This window comes from Cercospora beticola, chromosome 1 (assembly GCF_033473495.1).
Source record: "Cercospora beticola chromosome 1, complete sequence".
NCBI lineage: Eukaryota > Fungi > Ascomycota > Dothideomycetes > Mycosphaerellales > Mycosphaerellaceae > Cercospora > Cercospora beticola.
The window spans coordinates 2,749,051-2,772,179 of record NC_088935.1 but is presented as its reverse complement, the minus strand read 5'-3'; the positions used below and the strand labels follow the sequence as shown (position 1 = coordinate 2,772,179).

Sequence of the window (23,129 nt, the reverse complement as noted above, 5' to 3'; positions counted from 1 at the left end):
AAGCAGAAAGTCTGATCCCACTTAATGACTTAGTCATCTTCCCAAGCGCGATGCGGCCTGAGGCACACGGATACCACGATTTACACTTCCTTCGACCAGAACAGTGTGCCCTTTCCATGAAACCATGCTACGTGTGGCCCACCGCCGTTCCGGAATCTGCGCAGCGCACCGCCGTCTTCTTACCACTCTTGCCATCGAGACGTCCTGCGACGACACGTCCGTCGCCGTACTGGAGCAGACGCCACGCGCGCTGACTGTGCACTTCCACGAGAAAATCACGGCCAATAACGATGCTTACAATGGCATCCATCCCCTCGTGGCCTTGCACTCGCATCGGGCTCACCTGGCGCTTCTCGTGCAAAAGGCGCTGAGTGCGTCCCCGCGCCCGGACTTCATCGCTGCCACAAGAGGTCCTGGGATGCGTTCTAACCTGGCCGTGGGTCTCGACACTGCCAAAGGTCTCGCACTTGGACTTGGGGTTCCCTTCCTGGGCGTTCATCATATGCAAGCGCATACATTGACCCCAAGACTCGTGCATGCCATGGATGCGCCTGTCACTGCGCCAGAACCTGATTTTCCGTTCCTGACCATCCTGGTGAGCGGCGGCCATACTATGCTGATTGATTCGCGTTCTCTCACCGAGCATTCCATACTGGCCGAGACTGGAGATATCGCACTTGGAGACTGCTTGGATAAGGCCGCGCGGGCAATTTTGCCCGCCGATTTGCTTCAAGCACCATACGGTAGGGCTCTGGAGGAATTTGCGTTCTCCAACGGACCTGAATCCTACAACTACGAAGCTCCCGCGCGCAGGCAGGAAGAATTGGAGCGCTGGCCTACACAATGGCATTGGGCCTTGAGACCGTACGTTCCTGGACTGACACCATGACGCATTATCCTCTTGGCTAGGCTGAGCGATTACTGTCGATCAGAATGGAACGACTGCTGACTCTTAATTTTCCCACACAGGCCATTTGCCGAAAGCAAAGGTGGCAGCAAGACTTCGAGACGCATGGCGTTTTCGTTTGCTGGCCTGCTTACATCTGCGCAGCGCTTTCTTGCTCGTAAAGTAAGTCCAGACGGACAACTCACGACAGAGGTAAGGGATCAAAGCGAAGTCTCGATCGACGAGCGGCGACACATGGCTCGAGAATTACAGCGCGTGGCATTCGAGCATGTGGCATCACGATTGCTCCTACACCTGTCCTCTGCTGACGCGAAGCCGGTGAATACTGTTGTGATTTCTGGCGGAGTGGCATCCAATAATTTTTTGAGAACCGTCATGCGCAAGATATTGGATGTCCGTGGCCACACACATATCAAGTTGGAGTTTCCTCCCGTCCCGCTTTGTACCGACAACGCTTTGATGATTGCGTGGACGGCCCTAGAAATGTGGCACGCTGGATACCGATCTGGCCTCGATGTGCAGCCTATACGAAAGTGGTCGATGGATACGGCATCGTCAGATGGTGGTATTCTTGGAGTCGAAGGCTGGCATCGAGTCGAATCTCCAGGCTGAGCCGCATGGCCATCAGGAAAGCAGGCAGATTTGGAGGATTCCTGCACTTGTCGCCGAAGCAACACCTCGTTGGTGGTTGTGTTATCACTCATAACTCCACTGTCACATAAGCCCTTGCCCAAACTGGCAATTTCGCCCCCCGAGAGAAGTTGGCCAACTGCTGTCTATTGTGGGCATTTAGTCGCGCTCTATCTCCTTCTCAGACTCGAGTGGAAGTGACGCACGGCGTTCGGAAGCTAGCCCTAGGAACCTACACAGGGACCGCTTTCCGTCATCAGCCTCAGTTGGCGCTCGCAACTACAGCAGTCACGTTCGCCTGAGGAAGGAGGTAGGTCGCGCTGACTAACATCATGTGAGCGAAGCGGGGTAAACCACTCGAAGCATGTGTTCCAAGAGTTGGTTCTTCACTCTGGAAGCTTTTCATCACCATATAGCTCCTGAGCCCAGAGATCGAATCTGCCAACGAGCCAAGACGCCCAGCGAAGCAAGAAAGGAGCGACATGTCTGTCGCAAGCGCACGCGTAGGCATCATCTCCATTGGTGACATGGGATTAGGCATCGCCAAAATGCTTATTGCTCATGGCTTCAATGTGATCACGAATGCCACTGGCAGGAGGTGCGTATCACGATCGATGCTTTACTCCGACACATGCTGAACGTATCAGTGAGGCCACACGGAATAGAGCACAACAGAACTCAATTGATATTGTTGCTGACGACATCGCGCTCGTCAATCAGACCGACTACATCCTCTCCATCGTGCCGCCATCAGAGGCCATAGCCACTGCCACACGCATCGTGGCGGCTATGTCATCACCGGAGCTCCAGAAGCGCACGCAGCCATTGTATTTCATCGACCTAAATGCAACCAGTCCAGCTCGAGCACGTCACATTGCGAGTCTATTTGACCAGACTTCATCGAGCAGGGTAATCGACGGAGGTATCATCGGTGCGCCGCCCAAGCTCAAAGAAGACGGCAGCTGGACGGGGCCGAGCATACCTCTATCCGGACCCCACAGTCTACACGATGCCCCTCAACATGGCGCGGCCCTCGCCAGCGTTCTCAATGCTCGACACGTCAATGACACGATTGGCACTGCGACTGGGTTGAAGATGTGCTTCGCTTCACTCAGTAAAGGTTTCATTGCTTTGGCCATACAATCTTTCACCGCGGCCAGCAACATGGGAGTCTTGTCAGAGCTTCAGTCTGAACTTGACGCTTTTGCCCCAGGCGTGCGGCAACGAGCAGAAACAGGACTTGTGTCGATGCCGCCGAAGGCTTATAGGTGGGTGAATTTGCCACGCTCAATTGGAGAGAATTGATGCCACTGACAATTTGAGACAGATGGGTCGACGAGATGCAAGAAATTGCGACAACGTTCGAAGAGGATGGCGGCTTCTCGCAGGATGAGTCACCCTTTCGTGGTATTGCTGAAATCTACAACCTCGTCGCTCACGGTACGCCTCTGGGAGACGAGACAGTGGACAACAGAGTACGAGGGAAGAGTGCGGAAGATGTGGCAGCATTGATCGCAGAGAGCACTCGTCAAAGAGAAAAGTAGGGACGATGATAGAACCAAATGACCTGCTCTGCTGCAAGGGAAGCAACTGCAACATACGGCGGTGGCCTCCGTGCTTGCTGTTTTGGCATAGATTCACAGCCATCGCTACAGAATACAATCATTCTCCGTCCGCGACAGCGTCACTCCACATCTCGTCGATACGCTCCTCTGCGACCTGACGTTTGCTGCTCAGCATAGCATGCAATACACCATTGTCTTGAGTCCATCTTGCCACCTCGACTGCATCCTCCAGCCATGCCTTCGCATGTTGCAGCTTTCCACGCGAAATCAGATCTATAGCGTGGTTGAAGCCAGTCGTGGCCAACCACTGCAGCTCTGACTCGGGGTACAAGTCATATTTGCCTCGCTGACCACTTTCTGCCATGCGCGAAGCCTGTTGCAGCAGCTTTCGGGCGAAATCGCCATTTTCATGATCAATACACAGCATGAATGCGTATCGAAGCCAGCGGGAGACTTTGAGTATGTCCTTGTCTTTCTTCCATGTCTCGTTGATAGCTTTCTGGAGGAGTTGAGTGATCAGTTCTGTATGAGCTTCTTTCTCACCAGTATCGAGGTATTCGTGGATGACGATGACCAGGTCCGCTAAAGCATCCCACCGGTCGCTAGATCGTATTTCCAGGCAGGAACGGAGAACGGTGTCGAGCATGTCCCATCTTCGAAGTCGCAATGTACATTCCAGATCAAACCTGGCCATTGTGAAGGTGCGTGAAGTATTTTCTTCATCATCGTTCTGACCCTGCTGTGACAGCGTTCTGAACGCCGCAATGGTTTGCTGTGCTTTGGTGAAACATTGTTCCGCGAGGATAGCATCGTCAGTGCTGGAGCGGCCAAGCGCAACAAGTGAAATCGTGGATAGAAACATGCAGACCGATCGGCGTTGTGCAATCTCACGCGGGTCAGCATACTCTGGCCCTTGTGGATAGTTGTCGAGAAACAGCATGCATGCCGAGAGTAGTTCCAATAGCAGTTCGGGACTGGTTGATGAGCAGTTTCGCACGACCAGGTTGTATGCATTCTTACTCCACCACTGTGCTTCCACCAGCCACTGTTTCTGAGGGCATTTTCGAATGTCATCGATGCTGCTGGCTGCCAATTTAAAAACAGCAACGACTTCTCGTATGACGGTTTCCTGATCGCTTCCTCCAGCATTTGCCTCGACCATGAGCAGCCTTGCCATGCAACGGAGGAGTGATCCGACTTGTAGTCCTGGGGGCTTGCATTCGAGGACTGTACGTAACGCCAGAACAGCCAACGGTCGCATTTGAGGCTGATTTTGTGCATCAAGGACGCAGGCGTAAAGGTACGTGGCGTCCGCCTCAGAGCGGTTGGCGATGATGCGTAGACTTTCTTCCGCAAGAGACAAGTCATTCGAACGAATGGCCAACTGGAACGCCATGCAACGAGTAGCGGCCTCGTTTTGCACGCTGATGGGCATCTCGAGAAAATATTGATGTGCAGCGTCCAGCTCGTTGGCGTCCAAAGCGCCGCGCATGAGTCTCCTGCCAATGCGACCTTTGTTGACGTGTCCAGCATTGCAGAATAGAGGATGACGAAGGAGCTGACAACAACCTCCAGAGGCAGCATTGACTGACCCATCGACTGCTTTCCAGATCAACGTTTGGGCGGCGTGCGTTGCCTTGGTGGTGAACGGCTCGCTTTGTCGTTGTTGGATTTGGTCGTACAGTAACAGAAGCTTGTCCGATAAGTCTTTACCAGTTTCTATCATCTGTCTGCTCGCCCATAACGTGCAGGTGATGGTAGCTTTTTCGAGCCAGTCCTTTACTTGATCCGCACGATCTCCCGCGCTGGCCATTTCCGGCAAGATTCGGTCCATTGCGAAGATCTGCATGGCAGAAATGGCAATGTCTGGAAAAGTGTGGTAGGCTTTGCTTGCGGCCTGCATTACCCTAGCATCATCAGCGTCAGTGATCTCATGCACGTAATGCTACGTACAGTGTGAAATTATGTTGTGTCAAATGACAGAGCCTGATGGCATGAAGCAAAGTCCACTCGACCTCCGCAGAGTCCACATTCTGCATCTTAGCCATGATACTAAGTTTTAACAGCGGGAGAGAGATTCGGTTGCTCAAGCTGTTCCTGCTCTCGAGTTGAGTCACAACTTCATGTGCACGAGATATGCATGAATCTTGGTCAGACTTCAGCAGCTCCTCAACTGGACTGTGTTAACGCCGCCTTTTCAATGGCAAATGGCAAGACGTACCATAAGCCACGGCTGTACTGACCAGTAAGTCGCAATGCTCAGAATCCGTCTGCTCAGCAGCACCGTGCAGTGTTGTTAAGGCTCGGTCGTACCAGTTCAAAGGGGAGATACCGCTGTCTGTCTTGCTCAAGTGTCGTGCAAGTTCGTAAAATAGATCTGCAGCTCTGGCCACGGATCCAGGAGCATGCGGTACCACGAAACCACGGACCTTGAACCATGATTGATAGAAGTGGTCTGCGAGGTCGTAGCGTTCGGACTTCCACGAGTGGAGAATACGGAGCAGGTAGTATTCGCCCTCTAGCTGCCTCATAGACTTGCCATGCTCGTCAATTTGTTCTTCCTGTACTGTGTCGAAATGCATCAAGGAGGGTTCATCTACTGGCTGCGGAATGTACTTGGAGCCCACTTCAAGAGCGGTCACGGAAAGATCAAGTCGATGTTTCTCCAGACATAATCTCGCCGTTTGATTCGCAACTCTGAACAGCCTTGCTTGCTGTCCGGCGTCCTTGCTGCGCCGAACCGATGCGCAATGAGAGGCATCGAGCAGGAGTAAGGCAAAAACACGAACAGAGATTCCAAGCGCAGTAGAGTTGGGCGCCTCCACGCGCTGGTCTCCCTCGCCTTCGAAAATGGCAGCAGCGGCCGCATTCCACAAGTCGGTGCCATAGGCGTCCAAGTCTCTGCCTCGCTTGACCACAGTCGCAGGGGTCAGTGCATTGAAGGACGTTCGAATATGGACCTCGATGTCGTTGGCCACTTTCGGGGGGACCTGCGTGCGATCTCTCAGGTGCTGTAGCGACTGTTGAGCAGTCTCGAGCAAGGCTTGAAGGCGTGGGTCGTCCTTTGCGCGTCTAACGACCGCCATTCTCGCATTGTCGCAGCGAGGAGCTGGCTGAAAGTTCAGTGTTCGTGAGATGGAGTAGTAGTTCGATCATTCGAAGGAAGGCGCGAGGTGTCGTCGTGCAGGCAAGTCGTCGTTCAGCAAGAAGGAGCGACGCGGGTCAACGCGTTCGTCGCGGCGGATGCTCGCGAAGTTACACTTCGGCTTCATTTTTTCCAAGCCTGCATTCGTTCTTGTGGTAAAATTTGGCTACGAACGCTCAAGCTGTTCAAGTGCGACGAAGGTACCTACTCACAGCATGTTTACGAGTGTGTGGCTCCGGCCACAATGGCCATCCTTGACAGAGCACATGGGGAGGTACACGCTGCACTCTCGCTCGTTGCTCGTACTTACACTTCAGTGACCATGGACCAGTTCCACTGGCAGACCTGGCAGCACCAGATCTACAGATCGTCGTTGATGTCAGGAATTGTCCTAAGGAAGCATAGTTCTAACGCAAGCCGAAGTGGCAGCCGCGGAGTTGCGCAATCTCGATAGTCAACTGCAGTAGCTAGCGGTTACCACTCGGAGTACGAGGCTGCTGACGGTTGTGGTGAAGACCTCCCTAGCAGATGCCTCCACCGCACTCTGCATGGGGTGGGATGGGACGGGACGGGGTCGACTGGCGGCGCAGCTGGGGAGGTGCAGACGGTGCGGCGGAGATGCAGCACAGCGCTGCACACACGCAGGCTCGTCGGTGGGCGGACGACGCGTAGGCTGGTGACCAGATGCAGAAAGTGTGCGCTAGGACTGGAGGAGTGCGCATCCCAAAAGTCACCGGCGGCACACTACCGAGACGCTCGAGCGAGCAACGCTGCGGTGGCACGTTGGCAGCTGGCTCTGTGCGCAGTCGAGTCGTCGGGTCTAGTTAGCGCCAAGTCTCAGCAGCAGAGCGTCTCTCCCCCGCCGCTGCTGGGCGACTGGCTTCTTTTCTTCCTCGCGCCCACTCTACTGTCTCGTGCAGCGACCCGCGACGGCTTCTATTTTGTCTTCACTTTCTCCAGAGCCACGGCCATCCCAAAGGCCAGCCTATCGAGGCTGAGCCCGGCCTGAACGCGAGACATTCCTGACCCAGTGTCAGTCCATTCAACCACTCTTCTCCTTGGCGGCGTCCCGCGAGCAAGCACATAGGCGTTCCGGATGGACTGCTAGAGATACCCAGATTTGACGACCAGGCCCGAATTCTTTTGTCCAGCGCATCCTCGTTGCTCTATTCCTCCCCAGACATCCTAACCACCCCATCGTCATCGCGCCCGGCCCCAGCGCCAGCGACTCGCAAACCCGGGCGATAAATCGCGCATCTACAGCTCAGACCTCCGGCATGGTTGTAAAGGAAGATGGGACCAAATGGGCATGCCAATCATGTCTCAAAGGTCATCGCGTGAGCGGCTGCAACCATACCGGTGAGTCCGGCGTGCCGTCGCTGCCTCTTGCTACCTCTACTGACCGACGCCGCAGACCGCGAACTCACCCTCGTGCCCAAGAAGGGGAGACCCGTTACGCAGTGCCAGCACTGTCGTCTCGAGCGCAAGAAGCGGTCTGCGCATGTCAAGTGTGACTGTGGCGAGGCCGAGAAGCCGCATCACCCAAAAGAGAAATGCATACATCTCCGTGAAGCTGAAGAGCGTGCAAAGGCTGGCTTTCACGACGACACCCACATCAAGCAGGAGGATGATGCGGCTCACCTCGTTGCAGTCGCAGAGGAGCAGGGTTGTTGCTGTCACCACGGCGGCAAGTGCTCCTGCTCTCTCATCAAGAGAGAGCCCGCAAACAAAGGCTCAAGTCCGCCACATGGTCCTGCTGTGCCTAAACCTCGGTTGGAGACAACCAAATCCGATGGTTCTATAACAGTCTTTGCGAATGGCCACCATAAACCAGTACATCGCAAAAACCACGCTGCCCATGAGTGCGGCATGCCGTACAAGATGCCGTTACCACGAGCGCACACCGATAACAATGTGTCGCAAGCGGCCCGCCGATCCGTTGACAGCCTACCACTACAGACGGCGTCCCTGTTTGAGCCATCGAACGCGGCCCCTGCGGCCAAGATGCCCCTTGGCGCTATGGCACGTCGAATGTCCAAGTCGGAACAGCCGTCGCCGAAGCTCAGTGGCATCGGGACAAGCAGTGTTGGACTCTCCGACGCCACGCTTTCCGCAATCGACTTCAGCACTCTGGGGCCCATCTTGACCAACCAAAGTGTGGAATCATGCACCAGCGAGTCCATTTCGTTTCCCGCCTTCGAGCCCATGTCCGGCGTGGCCGACGGGTCTTACGATCCTTGGTCAATCCTTCCAACCACAGACTCTATGCCTAACAATGACCCCTTCGGTGTATGGACGTCTCAGTTTGACAGCAGTAATGTTGCGCAGCCGGCCCTGACTGCAGCCTCGTCAGGCACGCAATCGGAAATTGATGAAATTCCTACTGTAGATGACCTCTATGGCCTGGCAATGCCTAGCATTCAAGAGGACGTTGCTACATTCCCTCTCGATTCTGCGATGAACGATACCAACAACGTCAATCGACGCAGTTTGCCTCCTAATTTCTTTGGCAATGCGGACTTCAACATGTCCAACATGGGTAACGAGTGGGGTATGCCCGCTGGCGATGGCTTTGGCACGAGCACGAACAAAATCAAGGCCGAAAGTACTGCACAGGGGTCTCCATATGCGCAATGGCCGACAACATCATTTGGAACATCTGCGGCTTCTCGTACTGCTAGCGTTACTGCTGGAGGACGACCACAATCGCAGTCAGTCGGTCCGGCAAATGCACCAAGTGATGATCTCATGAAACAATTGTTTCCTGGCATCGAGGTCAACGACAATCAATTCTCAATTGGCTCCAGCGGAGCAGAAGGACACCAGGCCAGTCAAACTTTGAGCGGTACCACTTCCCCGCCAAACTCGCAACTTATGGATACTTCGCACAGCCCGAACAACTTCGGCTTTGTATCGCAGTCATGGAGCGACGGATCACTCAGCGTTCCTGTCGATGCTTTCTCAGATCCGTACAATCTTGAGTCCGGTTATGATTCGAGTTTCCCCAGTGCATGGTCTTATCAATAACACAGGAGGCTGGCCTCGCCAGTCGGTTGGAACCAGTGAGATGACGGTCTTGAGTCTAACGAGGAAGAATACGAGCCATTAGCATCGTTGGCATTGTGGCCTGGTCGTTCAGCGTTGATTTATTCAAGAATCTCGAGCTCAGGTATACATAGCGATGAATGCAAACGAACATTGACGCCTAGTCGAAGCACGTTCTATTATTACGCGTTCGTCTTGGCGTAAAGTTGTACCTTGAAACTGTGCATGACAGCTTTGACTATGACTACCACACCATGGCTTCATTCCTTCACAGTGCAGCCGACAAACTGCGCAACAAGGTCGCCAGCGCTGGCGGGCGATCCAACGCGCATTCTAAACGCGGCCTGTGTTGGCCGGTGGACAACCAAGATGCTGTTTTCCACTTCACAAAACCTGGGTCGAAAGTGTCATTTATCTGTATTGACCCCCTCAACCCATTCCAACATTGACACTGACGATGACAAGATAACTGGTCTCCCAATCCTACTCCCTCATCGTCATCGTTGGAGTTTGTACCCATGCAATGTAAGTACTAATTTACAGCGCAAATTCTACCTGAGTAGCCACGATACACCGAGAAATTACTCCAAGGCAACAAGCTCATCTCTTTCGAACCACCGCCAGGGAACAATGTCGGAATTGAAGAACTACACAACAAAGTACAACAAGCAGGAGCTCGCGCGGTCTTAGGCTTCAATGAACCAGAGCTGCCTGATCAGTCGAATATGTCTGCCGAGCTTGCTGCGAATGAATGGCTTCGTCATATTGAGCCTCTTCGGAAGTCCGGCATCAAAGCTGGTAGTCCTGGGATTTCTTGTGCCGGACATGCTGTGGGTTGGCTGCAGGACTTTCTTCAGAGAATTCGATCAGGCGGTTCAGATGTGGACTTTTGGGCTATTCATTGGTTCGTCCTCTCCTGCGAGTGGTGTTCAAGACATGATCGTGATGCTGATAACGCGATCCAGGTATGGCTGCGGCAATTCAGCAGGAGGTACTTGAACCTTTTCCCACGTACCATGTCGTTGGGCCACCACTTTGCTGACAACTCTCATTACTTGAAGCATCAATTGGCATGTTCTACGATTACATCTGGAGCACGTAAGTACTTTCAGATTCACCGCGGTGGAGCTATACTGAGGTAGCAATGCACAGGCACCATCAATTAGGACCAGACAAGCCAGTGTGGATCACGGAATTTGCTTGCACAAATTGGAATCCTGACGCGCCTCTGCCACGAGAGCACGTTGAAGAGTTTGCAAAGGAGACCGTGAAGTACCTGGACACGTTGGACTGGGTGGAAAGATATTGCTGGTTTGGTCCCATGCGAGATACGGGCACAGTGGGGAAGTATGCGGCGATGTTTGATCACGACGGAAAGCTGACCACTCTTGGGAAGAGGTATAGAGATGAGTAGGAGTGACAGATTTAAAGGTCATGCTTAGAAGGCGTATCTGGAGCTGGATGGTTGCAGCTTTATGCTCCTGTCACACCTTATTATTACTGAGGGTTGTAGTTGCCAATGCTCTCCTTTTGGTTGGGCCAGCCTGGAGGAGCTGTGATAAGACGTGGAGTGGTGTACACTGTGGTCGCCAACGCAGTGCGATCTTTGCTAGCCCGGATTGTTGTTGAGCAGCTAAACAGAGACGCGATCTGCCAATCATTCGCAGGACTTCAAGAAGCTCTCAGGAAAGTTCACAGTTGATACTGCTTCACATGATCAAATCAGCTATTGTGCAAATGGAAAGCATTTCACTCTGGTTGATGCATGAGTGAACTTGAAGTGAGCTCAAGGTGGGAGGGAGCAACGCGGCTTACGTCAGCGCCACGTTCGTGGGGTTGCGACTGCCACATTGATCCACGTCCCTGCACGACACCAAGCTCGTTTCTGCATACACACCGATTGAACCAAATAACAAACAGCGAAGAACTGGTGCCGCGAACTATGGGTATGGTATAGCTCGAGCATTGGGATCGCTTTGGCTAACGACTTCCTGCCAGATCGTCCTAACAAGCCATCCGCTTTGGTTTCGCCTACCAGCTCTGGACCGCAGGCCAGCGTTTACGAAGAGAACGGCAAAGTCACCGCCACGCTGCCAACTGGCGACTCAGTTGAAGTTCTGCTGTACGGTGCAACCGTGGTGAGCTGGAAGAGCAATGGCAAGGAGAGACTTTGGGTCAGCAGCGCCGCGAAGCTCGACGGCAGCAAACCAGTGAGGGGTGGCATACCAGTTGTCTTTCCAGTATGTTCGCAACGCATGAACACAACACGTATGTCGTATGAGTACCTGACAGCTCAATACAGTGCTTCGGTCCTCCACCAAAAGATCATGCCACCGGCAAACTCCCACAACACGGTTTCGCGCGTAACACAAGATGGGAATACATGGGCAAGTCTTCGGCTGAATCGTCCGTCCTTAGCAAAAATCGTGGCGACGACAGCGTCAAGGTGGACTTTGGTCTGTCAGATGCCAACTTGAGCGACGAGTTCAAGAAGGCCTGGCCGTACAAGTTCAGTCTGGTCTACTCGGTGACGCTGGGAAAGGATGGCCTGCAGACTATGTTGCACGTAAGGAACGACGGCACGCAGGCTTTCGAGTATCAGATGCTGCTGCACTCATACTTTCGCGTCAATGTGAGTTCGTAGTGCACATCACGCACCGCATCTGCTGACTTTGTGCAGGACATCTCAAAGACGCAGGTCAATGGCTTGGGCAGCGTGACCTATGTGGACAAGGTCCTCAACGCTACCGAGCATCAGCAGACTTCTCCTGGTCTGTCCATCACTGGAGAGGTCGATCGTGTCTACAAATCGATCAAACAGGACACCACCTCGATTGTGGAGGACGGCAAGCCATCGCTCGACGTCACTCGCGACAACATCGACGACTGCGTGGTGTGGAACCCTTGGATCGAGAAAGCCAAAGCAATGGGCGACTTCGAACCAAAGGATGGTTACAAGCAGATGATCTGCGTGGAAGTCGGAAGCGTGGCATCTTGGCAGACTCTGGAGCCCAACGATACCAGCGAGGGCGGCCAGGTCCTCAAGGCGCACTGACTGAGAAAGCGTGATAATGTGCTATGAGATGTCGACACGAGTAACGAGCATGGCGCGCGAGTCGCGCCACAAAAAGACTTAGAACAGCAACGACTGAATGACACGAATGATCCACTCTCTTCTACGAACTTGATCGCTATGCGTGAACGCGGCTCTCTGTGACTATGATGACTTCCAACATGGCGCCACAAGCGTTATCTTGCAATTAGCCTCGCTGCCTATAGTTTGCGAGTCCTTCAGTCGTGTATCGAATGTGCGTGAAGTGAGTGGAAAGACCAATGAACAAGTGAAGCTCGAAGGAAGTTACCAGCGCGTCGGCTAAATAATAAACAACTGCTGGAACTGCAATCACTTTCGAACCGAAACAAAAGCCTGGCAGCACTCTTCGCCTCCCATCTTGTCACCGTTCACGTTGCACTTGAGATTGCTCAAACGGTTGCATTTCAACAGAGTCACGTGCTGTCGCGCCAATCACCTGACGGCGCCCTCCAGATCCACCACCCGCTCGCGTTTATTTGGCAGTTCGCGCTCTCCATCCTGCGCTTTTGGGAAGTTCCAGTCTGCACATCCCCGCTGCAACACAACAATGGAACAGTACCAACGACTCGAGAAAGTAGGAGAAGGTGAGTGCGCACATGGCCCGGAACACATTGCTCACAACACTGACGCGCGTTGCTTTGGCTCGCAGGCACCTATGGCGTCGTTTACAAGGCCCGCGACCTGTCCACGCCCGACCAGCGCATCGTCGCCCTGAAGAAGATCCGTCTCGAAGCCGAAGATGAAGGCGTCCCTTCCACTGCCATTCGCGAGATCAGTCTGCTAAAGGAGATGAACGACCCGAATGTCATGCGACTGCTCAACATTGTTCACGCAGATGGCCACAAACTTTACCTCGTCTTTGAGTTCATGGACCTGGACCTCAAGAAATATATGGAGGCATTGCCGGTGAGCCAGGGCGGGCGAGGAAAGCCATTGGCGGAAGGTGTCCTATCGGAACAGGGCCACTTGGGACTCGGACCAGACATGGTACGCCCTCGATGCGCGCAACGCTCTGCCTATACCTTCCACCACTAATGCATCGAGTACAGGTCAAGAAGTTCACGTACCAGCTTCTGTCAGGTATCCGCTACTGCCACTCCCACCGCGTGCTGCACCGAGATCTCAAGCCACAAAATCTACTCATCGACAAGGAGGGGAACCTCAAGATCGGAGACTTTGGCCTTGCTCGAGCCTTTGGTGTCCCACTCCGCACATACACACACGAGGTCGTCACCCTCTGGTACCGCTCACCTGAGATCCTGCTTGGTGGACGCCAATACAGCACGGGTGTGGATATGTGGAGTGTAGGCTGCATCTTCGCAGAGATGGCCACTCGCAAGCCCCTCTTTCCTGGTGACTCCGAGATCGACGAGATTTTCAAGATCTTCCGCCTGCTCGGCACGCCTACAGAGCAAGAGTGGCCCGGAGTGACGTCTTTCCCTGACTTCAAATCCTCTTTCCCGAAGTGGGAGCGCAAGCCTGATGACGAACTGATCAATGCCGACGGCGTCAAGGTTCTGGGCCACGAGGGACTGGAGCTACTGGATGCACTTCTTGTCTTCGACCCGGCTGGCCGTATGAGCGCAAAGCAAGCTGTGCACCACCCATACTTCCAAGAGAGCAGCAAATCTCAGGCTCGAGCAAATGGCTATAGATGAGAATGAGATGGTCAGGAGGAACGAGACATGAAGTAATGCAACTACTGGAGATCAAGGCGTCAAGGGATTGGGAGATGGCGGCCATGACTTTTGAATGAGTTTCCATATGTCGATTTGCATGCATGCTGGATGGTGTGCGGGAAGGACGCGGCGTTTTGCGTGCAGGCTGCTATACCACTGAATGGCTAGGGTGAGGTGACTTCTCATGATACAGCAAACGAGCGCGCAATCATAATGCGATTTCAAGACTGAGCATCAAGCACCTTCCCAGGTCACAGCTCAGTGGGAGTTGTGCCGTCATGCGCAGTGGTGTGATCAGACAGTGCCATTCGTTCTGTTGCTGGTCTTAGGCACCTTTCGTTTGTGTGTGAGGACTGACACTTGCCAGAGCATGAGCTCGCTCGGTTCATTGGAACAGATTCGTGGGCTTTCACTCATATAGTACATACATAGCAGGTGCGAGTTGTCACTGTCAACAATGGGGATGCCAAGCCTCAGGCTGCCTTTCATCGCGACCCATCCTCGCGTGCTCTTTCAATCAGCTTTGAGATGACGCTCGACGACGCTCGTCATTTCTACCTGCTGCTAGAACGACATTGACGTCGCAATTTACAACTGTGACCTCTGACGCGCTATTTGTCTTTGCAGGTCTGCTAGCTACGCGCGCTCGTGTGTCCGCACGAACGGACGCGTCAAAATCCTGGTTCACAACCTGGCGTCGGACAACCAAAACGTCACATGCGACAGACATCGCAGACATGGCTCCGAGTCGAGGCAAAGCAAAAGTCGCAGCAGCAAGACCAACACGATCAAGTCGGCGGGCTGTGAATAACCGTGCCCAACCTCAAAATGACATTCCGGATGTCTATTCTGACATGCTTAGAGAGGCCGAAGCTGACGAAAGGACTGAGAGAAACCGAGCTCCCAAGAGGCGGCGAATCACTGCGGGATCGAGCGGACCAAATGTCTCTTCTGCAACACAGCACGAGGTTGAAAGCTCTGTCAGATCGACGTCGTCAAATGCGATACTTCGGGCCCCAGCCGCTGGCACACAGACTGTTGAGGACTCCTCCGAGTCCGATAGCAATGATTTCGAATTCGAGGATGTTGACATAGACATACCGTTCGGCCATGCCAGCAATTCGCAAGAAGGCATTGAGGACGTTTCGATATCCGTGCAGGCTGAGAGCAGCGCAAAACGTTCTTCCAAAGTGCGACGGAAGCCTGCTACTGCGATAGAGAAGTCGCATCGACTACTTGTTCATGAGTTACATGTGCTTTGCTTGCTTGGACATTGTATGTACGTCAATGGGCGCTGCAACAATGCCGTGGCGCAACAGCACCTCCGATCTTTGCTGTCGACTAAGACCATCTCGTACCTCAATCCCTCGCAGCAACATACCCAATTCCAGCGCAATCGATCATTCATGGATGGAATAGATCAGGCAATCAACTCATTTGTTGCAGATTACCAGGTCACCCGCACCGGTCTCTCAAGACCACATTGGAACATTGACACCGAACCGCCACCAACCATAGACAGCGATGAGGATCCGATAGACACTGCTGCATTCATCAAGGCCGCCAAAGACCTTGAGGGATCTCAGGACGTGGCGAATCAGCTCTTTTGTGCCATGCTTCGAGCCGCAGGTGTCGATGCGCGTTTTGTCTGTTCCATCCAGGCGCTGCCTTTCGCAAACCCTCCGAAAGCCGCTACGCCCAAGAAGCCCGCAAAGGTTCGCATTATGGCAGTAGCACCCGAAACGAAAACTCCGCAGTCTTCCTTAATGGAGCACGACGCAGCGGTGAGTAGTTCACGAGCCCTAGGCAACGTCCCTTCAGCTCGAAGGCGCCTAGGGCAGCCGAGTTTTGCTTCGACCTTAAGCCAACCAGCGCAGCCTCGCCAGAAGACAAAAGCTGTTGCTAAGTTATCATTTCCTGTCTTTTGGGTCGAAGCATTCAACGAGGCGACACAGAAGTGGGTTGCCATTGATCCGATCGTTACGCACACGACAGGTCAGCCTACGAAGCTAGAGCCGCCTGCATCGTATGATCGGAACCAGCTCACGTATGTCGTCGCCTTCGAACCTGATGGCTCTGCAAGAGATGTCACGTGGCGATACGCAAAAGCATACAATGCAAAAACCCGACGGAGTCGCGTGGAGGTCTCTCCGGACGGCGCGAAATGGTGGAAGAGAGTCATGCGCTTTTTTCGAAGACCAGGTGGACCGCTTGATCGCGACCAAGTTGAGGATGCTGAGTTTAGGCAAAAGGAAGCGAGAGAGGGCCTGCCTGCGAATGTGCTCGACTTCAAAGATCATCCTTACTACGCACTAGAGCGACACCTCAAACGCAACGAGGTTATCCATCCCAGGCGCGAGGTAGGCAAAGTCAACGCTGGCACAGCTGCGAAGCCGAAAATGGAGCCGGTCTTCCGTAGAAGGGACGTTTTGTCGTGCAAAAGCGCTGACAAATGGTATCGATGTGGTCGTGAAATCAAGCAAGGTGAGCAACCGCTCAAGCATGTGAGGGCACGAGTAAGAAGAAACGCTACTCCCGATCCTGGAGCTACTTCGTCGAACGATGGTCCTACGACAGCTCTCTATGCACCGTATCAGACTCAATTGTATGTGCCAGAGCCTGTCCGAAGGGGCCGCATACCAAAGAATGCCTACGGCAACCTGGACATCTACGTGCCAAGTATGGTTCCGGCTGGAGGAGTCCATGTTCGGCATTCTCTTGCACGAACGGCCGCGAAAATGATTCGTGTTGACTATGCGGATGCTGTCACTGGGTTTCAGTTCAAAGGTCGCCATGGTACCGCCATCATCGAAGGTGTCGTGGTCGCCGATCAATATGCACAAGCAGTGCATGCAGTCATTGATGGTCTAGAGTATGAGGCGTTGGAAGAGGAGTCGCGAAACAGAAGCCGCGTTGCACTCAAGGCGTGGAAACGGTTTATGGCTGGCCTGCGGATCGCCGAACGAGTGCGAGCGTACGGTGATGGCTCCACCGCACACGACGCTGGTGACGATGAGCATATGTTGAACTCCTTTGCTCTTACAATCCCAGATCAGGGTTTGTTGACAGCAGGTCGCTTCAGGTTGTCAGAACTCGAAAAGACCAAAGCAACTGCCCGAAAACGCAAGATTCCTGTTTCTGACAGCGAACATGACTCCGAGCTTAGCATGGACGACATTAATGGTATGGGAGACGAGGAAGGAGGCTTCTTTCGGGACGATCGCCTCTCAGGCTCCGATAGACGTTCGCACCGCAATGATGACCTCGCCATGCCAGTCGATGGCGACGAGTCCCGCGAGGACGATGATGGCCATACTCTTGAGATGAAAACTGATCAGGACGGCGGGTTTGTGGGCAACGATACTGCCGATGCTGACTACTCTGGTGGCTTTGTGCCCGACGACACATTTCCTGTCGAAGAGCCCGGCGTTTTCGTGCCAGAGGACACAATTGATACTGCAGACGCTGGTGGCTTCATACCCGATGACACAGCTGCTATCGACTATGCTGGCGGGTTCCTGCCCGAGGAAACAGCTGACAACGAGCATGCTGGTGGTTTTATGCCTGAGGAAGCAGCTGATGAAGAGCATGCTGTTGCGTCTCCGTTTGAGACGAGTACTGTGAACAGAGACCACCTAAAACAGAATGGGGCTGACGTCCAAGACAAGGCCTCGAAGGTTCTCAACAACAATGACAAGGCTCGTGAGGAGCCGACCATGCGACTGAGTGCGAAGATAAATGACAATATTGCTGTCGGTGAAGATCAAACCCCCAACGAGTTGCCAATAACCAAGAGACAGAAGCCAACTGCAGAGCAAGGATACAATCGTCCCCCAGAACCACCACAGGCGGACTTGATGAGCGAGAATGACAGCGACAAAGGCTCTATGCTTTCACACGATCCTGAAGACGACGAACTAGAGCCAGATTGGCTGGAAAGTGATTGAACAACTCCGTCTTTCAATGTACAGACTAGTTCCATATTACACGTGTCCAGGCGTCGACGTGATATGGCTTTGTCGCGTGACGTGAAGACTCTGTAGCTCAGTCATCTAGATACCTTAGTTGTGAAGCAGTCTATGTGGTTGTCTGTCACTTGATTCACATCAATGCAGAGTGAAATTCTGAATTAAGTTTTGATGAGCGTCTTCTTGGCAGAAAATCCGTACCTGCCATGCCTGCCCAGTCACGACCGGTTGAAAAACCTCCGTAGAAACACACAGCACGCCGTCAACGATGGGCAAGTCATCGAAAGACAAACGCGACGCGTATTACCGTCTCGCCAAAGAGCAAGGCTGGCGTGCGCGTTCTGCCTTCAAATTGCTTCAGCTGGACGAGGAATTCGATCTTTTCGCTGGCGTCACGCGGGTCGTCGACCTGTGTGCAGCACCGGGAAGCTGGTCACAAGTTCTCTCCCGAATACTGATCAAAGGAGAAAGGATTGGCAGGGCATCTTGGGAAGACAAACGTCACAAGCATCTTCTGTCGCAGAGCAATGACCAAGGGCTTGCGACTTCGGAACACGAAGATGCAGCTCCCACGAGGGCGCCACGGAGCGATGTCAAGATCGTCGCCATAGACTTACAACCCATGTCTCCCCTGGAAGGCATCACTTGTCTCAAAGCAGACATCACGCATCCTTCCACGGTTCCCCTTCTGCTCAAAGCGCTTGATCCGGCTTACGACCCGGAGTCTTCTGCCACTGAAGCATCCCACCCGGTTGACTTGGTCATCTCAGATGGAGCTCCTGATGTGACTGGATTGCATGATCTCGACATATACGTTCAGTCGCAACTTCTATGGGCAGCACTGAACCTAGCGCTGTGTGTGCTGAAGCCGGGTGGGAGATTCGTGGCAAAGATCTTCCGCGCAAAAGATGTCGACATTCTGTATGCGCAACTCAGAACTATGTTCGACAGCGTTACTGTGGCGAAGCCCAGAAGCAGCAGAGCTAGTAGTGTCGAGGCTTTCATCGTCTGCACGAACTTTCAGCCACTACCCGGCTTCAAGGCGAGTCTCGACCATCCCCTGAGCGCTGCCAGTCAAATACCTACAAAATCCGGCTCCAGCGGGCTGGATCAGCCTGCCGTCCGAACAATACGGGCGGATGGTACCACCGAGGTGGATATCGATACGGGTCTGGATACCCATCGCTGGGTTGCCCCATTCCTAGCATGCGGAGACTTGAGCGCTTTCGATGCTGACGCTAGCCACAAATTGCCCGAAGGTCACATAAGTTTGGATCCGATCCAGCCGCCCACTGCTCCTCCATATCGTAGGGCTCTTGAAGAGCGAAAGAAGATGGGTGGCGCATACGGCAAGACAAAACTTGGTGCTTTTTGAGCTAGACACTCTCGCATATCTCCCGCATTACTGCCCTGGCATTAGCGATCATGTGCGTACTTGACAGCATGCACTGGAGATCCTAATGTCGCTTCGACATCGTTTGTACGCTTGCATGCTGTTTGCTAGACTCCAGCGAAGACATTCTGCAATGCGCAAAAGTCACTCCTGCAGTGAGCGTCTGAACACGGCGGGTATACGGGTATGCAGAGGAATGATCACGACGCACCGATCCGTCGAAATCTCCGCAGCTTGCAAGAAATTGCCACGCCATAAATGATCAGCTGAAACCGTTCAGGCCTTTCTTGCGCAACACTCATCAATGCGATGCGCGAAGAAGCTGTGGTATGTCTTGGCATTCGCACATATGCAGCCGGCATCCGAGTGGATCTCCTCATCCGAAGAGCGAAGGAAGAATTGCTTACGGATCTCACGCTGGAGACGGGCTCTGCCACTTTCGCTTCACAGCAACCAGAAGGGCCCAAAGGCCGAGGCCAGTGGCCACTCGTGCTGTTGCGTGGTCACCATAGCATACAAAGAAGCAACCGCTAGTACGATTGCAAGTGCGAATATGCTCGGGCAACCTCAGTATCTCGTGAAAGTAATGCTCTTCACAGCGTCACCGGTACCAAGCCGCACAAGCCGTGCAACGTCGAAACAAGCCACGCTAGACCAGTGCTTGCATGTTGCTTGGTTGCGCGAAGCTCATGCAAGACTAATGTCGGATCCTTGTCCATGTGGCCCAAACAGGTTGCCTACGTCTACACTCTCTGGAACGCTCTGATGGCTCTGGTGTTTCCAGGCCCCGTCGTGTGATCATTGCAAGCAGCAGTCTCTTATTTTAGCATGGCGTTCAATAGTCTCATTACCGACTGCATAATGCATTAATGCTCGAGATGGGGAACCAGGTGGAAGCATTGACAATGCTAGAGTGGCGGCATGCTTTGACCACGTGCTGATGTTGTGACAGAAAGCTCGAAAAAGCACTGGAGTGCACATATAAACTGTCCTTCGTGCCTATTCCCTGCTCACAGTGCGTCTCTCAGGCCCTCAGTCATCGTACCAACATCGGAACTATCGACACTCCTACGATACTTGCTATTACCAGTTGTGCGCCCCCAAAGGCCTCGTCAGCTCCATCGAAAATGCGATCATCCACCATGCTTGTGGCTACGGCCTCCTTGTTTGCCGCTTGCGTATTCGCAGCACCAGAAGCCAATCGTAACCCTCATGGATATGGTTCCGTCAAGCGTCCAAGCTGGTATCCCGGACGATCATCAACATGTCTGAGCGATCAGGAAGCGCAGGGCGTGGCCGACAACTTCAGAAATCTTATTGCGGACTACAGCGATGCTCTTGCGAATGCATCCCTCACTGAAGACTTCGTCGACTACTCCGACAGTGTCATCGAGCTCATCAACAATGGCTGCCCTAACTCTCCAGTAGCGGTTCGTGCTTGATCCACACCTTTGTGCTAACTCCAACTGACCTGATCCTAGCTTGGTACTGCAACGTTCGACAGCAGAGCATCTTTCGAGGCTGGTCAGGGTGCTCAGCCGCCCATTCCTTTCGAGCAACTCAACATCTGGTAGGCTTTGCAACACTTTCGTTAACCAGGACTTCCGCTGACTGCGTTTCTCACAGGCACAACTGCGACACTGTGACCATCCGCTGGTTGTCTAAGGGTCCCGGACAAGAGCCGGAGCAAGTCACCGGGATCATCGTTCTCGAAACCGTGAACCTGTCCAACACGTGGCTGATCAAGACCGTCTACTCGGAATTCAACAGCGGGGCTTGGTTGGTGAACCTGGGCATCTTCAAGCCAAGCAACTGCTCGGCGTGAGAGGATAGGAGGTATGGAGCTGACGAATTTCGTATCACGCATCTGGCCGGGGGCCTTCGAGGCGGCAATTGTATCATAAGCTTCGCATTTGGTCACTAGGACTCATCCACCTTGTCACATCATACATTCTCGGAGTCAAGTGCGTCTTTGCTTCTCATGTTGTTTGTTTGAAGCTTTTCGCCTGCATTGCAATTCAATGACAGTGTAAATGTGGTTTACTTCTATGAATCATGTTGATATCGTGCAATATTCCCGCAACGCCAAAATTACAATGATCATCAATGCGTTTCAAGAAACGTCCCTAATGTCTCTAATATCCCAAGTCCGCCTTTGTCACGTCTTCGATGAAATGCTTCTCCCGGTAGGTCTTGCTCCACCACAAATACCATGGCACAATGAAGGTCTTGATCTTGTGTCCCAACCATCCAGCATCGGATACTGTCTTAACCACGTTCTTCGACTCTTCGAAAGCTGCCTCCATGCGGGGCCGCCTCAGCTTCTCGTACGCGTCGAAGGCTTCCTTCATCGTGTTGGGCTTGCCCTTTTCTATCCATCGCGTGAGGCAGCGTGCGAACAGTACTGTGTCTTCGAACACGATTCCTGTGCTTTCACCTTGAGGAGGCATTGCGTGCTATTGAGATACGTTAGCATGAAAGCAAACACCAGTTTTGTCAAACTTACTGCAGCATCTCCAAGAAGCATGACTCTATCAGTGCTCCATTTCCCCTCCTTCGACAATGTAAAGACTGGCCAGAGGAAGAAGTCTTGAGCTTTCTCAATCAGTGGCTTGATTGACGGAATCTCGGCATCACCAAAGCGTTCGAGAAGCTGTGCTCTTGTCCTCTCCGCATCCGCACCAACCGACTTCCAGCCGTCTCTGGAGCCAATATCCTCGACCTGCATCAAGCCTCCAACATATACCGAATCGGCTGATGAAGAATGAAAACTCGTCAGAAGCATTCCTCTGCGGGCGAAATTGATTGCAGTGCATTCGAAGTGGACTTTGAAATCCTGCTCGATGGGAGCAAAACCAAATGCATTCGACACTCCGGAATAAGTCGCTTTGCGCTCAGGCTCAACATGCTTGAGCCGTGTCACGGAATGGATGCCGTCGCATCCCATGAGCAGGTCACCAGTAGCAGATCCGCCGTCCTCGAAATGTATGGTGACATTGTCGGCAGTCTCTTCTATCTTGACTGTGCGCTTACCACAGGTCATGGTGATGTTCTTCTGTTGCTCGACGGCTGACAAAACACCTTTCAATGCATCGCCACGAGTGATTCGGAGTGCTTTGTATGGCGGTTCTCCTACACCTTTGCCCTCAGGTCCACGGAAATCTGATTCGGCAATTTTGCCAGAGTAGATGTCGAAAACCTCAAGATAGTCGATGTCACGGCCATAGTCGCGTTCTCGAATGATCGGTAAAGCTCCCAGGTGATCGAGCATGCGAAGCGCATTTGGCGTGAGGTTGACTGCTCCTCCAATTGTGGCGGGTTCGGGACGGATTTCGAATATTCGGATGTTTGGAATCTGGTCGGGCGGTGCAAACTTGGTGAGTGCTAGTGCCGTCGTCAATCCAGCTATACCGCCGCCTAGTATGATCACATCGAGGCCTGAATTCTTAGCAGCCATGTTGAAGTTGGGGACAATGCTGCCGGGCCCAGAGAGTTTGGATGTAGAAGAGAAGAAAGGTCAAAGGAATTCGCGGAAAGGGTTCTAATGCCTACAGAACCTCAAACGAATATGTCTTGAAGGTTCACGCGTGTCCTGGGGCCGAGTTACATAGTCAAGGACTCGAGATCAAGGCTAAAGCCGTCCAAACATACTGCGGCTTTGGGACTGGGCATTGACGTGAGGATCCCCGGGCCCTTGGAGCGG

At 53.2% G+C, this 23,129-nt stretch overlaps 11 protein-coding genes across 11 annotated transcripts; 9 read left to right on the top strand and 2 right to left on the bottom strand.

Moving 5' to 3' along the window:
- Positions 1-124: 124 nt before the first annotated feature.
- On the top strand, positions 125-1,519 carry RHO25_001096 (uncharacterized protein; the record flags this gene model as incomplete). Its single annotated transcript, XM_023593705.2, has 2 exons — positions 125-864; positions 970-1,519. 2 exons carry the CDS (start codon positions 125-127, stop codon positions 1,517-1,519), a joined length of 1,290 nt encoding a protein of 429 aa, XP_023458298.1.
- Positions 1,520-2,019: 500 nt separating this feature from the next.
- RHO25_001095 (uncharacterized protein) lies at positions 2,020-3,081 on the top strand (the record flags this gene model as incomplete). The annotated part of the gene is made up of 3 exons (XM_023593704.2): positions 2,020-2,135; positions 2,185-2,805; positions 2,865-3,081. The coding sequence occupies 3 exons, from the start codon at positions 2,020-2,022 to the stop codon at positions 3,079-3,081; spliced, it is 954 nt and encodes a 317-aa protein (XP_023458297.1).
- Positions 3,082-3,199: 118 nt separating this feature from the next.
- Positions 3,200-6,188, bottom strand: RHO25_001094 (uncharacterized protein; the record flags this gene model as incomplete). The annotated part of the gene is made up of 3 exons (XM_023593703.1): positions 3,200-5,009; positions 5,056-5,275; positions 5,324-6,188. The coding sequence occupies 3 exons, from the start codon at positions 6,186-6,188 to the stop codon at positions 3,200-3,202; spliced, it is 2,895 nt and encodes a 964-aa protein (XP_023458296.1).
- A 1,336-nt stretch (positions 6,189-7,524) lies between these two features.
- On the top strand, positions 7,525-9,274 carry RHO25_001093 (uncharacterized protein; the record flags this gene model as incomplete). Its single annotated transcript, XM_023593702.2, has 2 exons — positions 7,525-7,606; positions 7,662-9,274. The coding sequence occupies 2 exons, from the start codon at positions 7,525-7,527 to the stop codon at positions 9,272-9,274; spliced, it is 1,695 nt and encodes a 564-aa protein (XP_023458295.1).
- Positions 9,275-9,546: 272 nt separating this feature from the next.
- RHO25_001092 (uncharacterized protein) lies at positions 9,547-10,706 on the top strand (the record flags this gene model as incomplete). The annotated part of the gene is made up of 6 exons (XM_023593701.2): positions 9,547-9,709; positions 9,758-9,817; positions 9,917-10,196; positions 10,258-10,283; positions 10,354-10,390; positions 10,445-10,706. 6 exons carry the CDS (start codon positions 9,547-9,549, stop codon positions 10,704-10,706), a joined length of 828 nt encoding a protein of 275 aa, XP_023458294.1.
- A 351-nt stretch (positions 10,707-11,057) lies between these two features.
- Positions 11,058-12,347, top strand: RHO25_001091 (uncharacterized protein; the record flags this gene model as incomplete). Its single annotated transcript, XM_023593700.2, has 4 exons — positions 11,058-11,238; positions 11,291-11,532; positions 11,595-11,924; positions 11,973-12,347. 4 exons carry the CDS (start codon positions 11,058-11,060, stop codon positions 12,345-12,347), a joined length of 1,128 nt encoding a protein of 375 aa, XP_023459500.2.
- Positions 12,348-12,933: 586 nt separating this feature from the next.
- Positions 12,934-14,044, top strand: CDC2 (Cell division control protein 2; the record flags this gene model as incomplete). The annotated part of the gene is made up of 3 exons (XM_023593699.2): positions 12,934-12,970; positions 13,036-13,373; positions 13,436-14,044. 3 exons carry the CDS (start codon positions 12,934-12,936, stop codon positions 14,042-14,044), a joined length of 984 nt encoding a protein of 327 aa, XP_023459501.1.
- Positions 14,045-14,802: 758 nt separating this feature from the next.
- Positions 14,803-18,012, top strand: RHO25_001089 (uncharacterized protein; the record flags this gene model as incomplete). Its single annotated transcript, XM_023593698.1, has 1 exon — positions 14,803-18,012. The coding sequence occupies one exon, from the start codon at positions 14,803-14,805 to the stop codon at positions 18,010-18,012; it is 3,210 nt and encodes a 1,069-aa protein (XP_023459826.1).
- Positions 18,013-18,301: 289 nt separating this feature from the next.
- On the top strand, positions 18,302-19,408 carry RHO25_001088 (uncharacterized protein; the record flags this gene model as incomplete). The annotated part of the gene is made up of 1 exon (XM_023593697.2): positions 18,302-19,408. The coding sequence occupies one exon, from the start codon at positions 18,302-18,304 to the stop codon at positions 19,406-19,408; it is 1,107 nt and encodes a 368-aa protein (XP_023459827.1).
- A 1,145-nt stretch (positions 19,409-20,553) lies between these two features.
- RHO25_001087 (uncharacterized protein) lies at positions 20,554-21,251 on the top strand (the record flags this gene model as incomplete). Its single annotated transcript, XM_023593696.2, has 3 exons — positions 20,554-20,856; positions 20,908-20,996; positions 21,053-21,251. 3 exons carry the CDS (start codon positions 20,554-20,556, stop codon positions 21,249-21,251), a joined length of 591 nt encoding a protein of 196 aa, XP_023459504.1.
- Positions 21,252-21,561: 310 nt separating this feature from the next.
- On the bottom strand, positions 21,562-22,883 carry RHO25_001086 (uncharacterized protein; the record flags this gene model as incomplete). Its single annotated transcript, XM_023593695.2, has 2 exons — positions 21,562-21,882; positions 21,933-22,883. 2 exons carry the CDS (start codon positions 22,881-22,883, stop codon positions 21,562-21,564), a joined length of 1,272 nt encoding a protein of 423 aa, XP_023459505.1.
- Between the last annotated feature and the right edge of the window lie 246 nt (positions 22,884-23,129).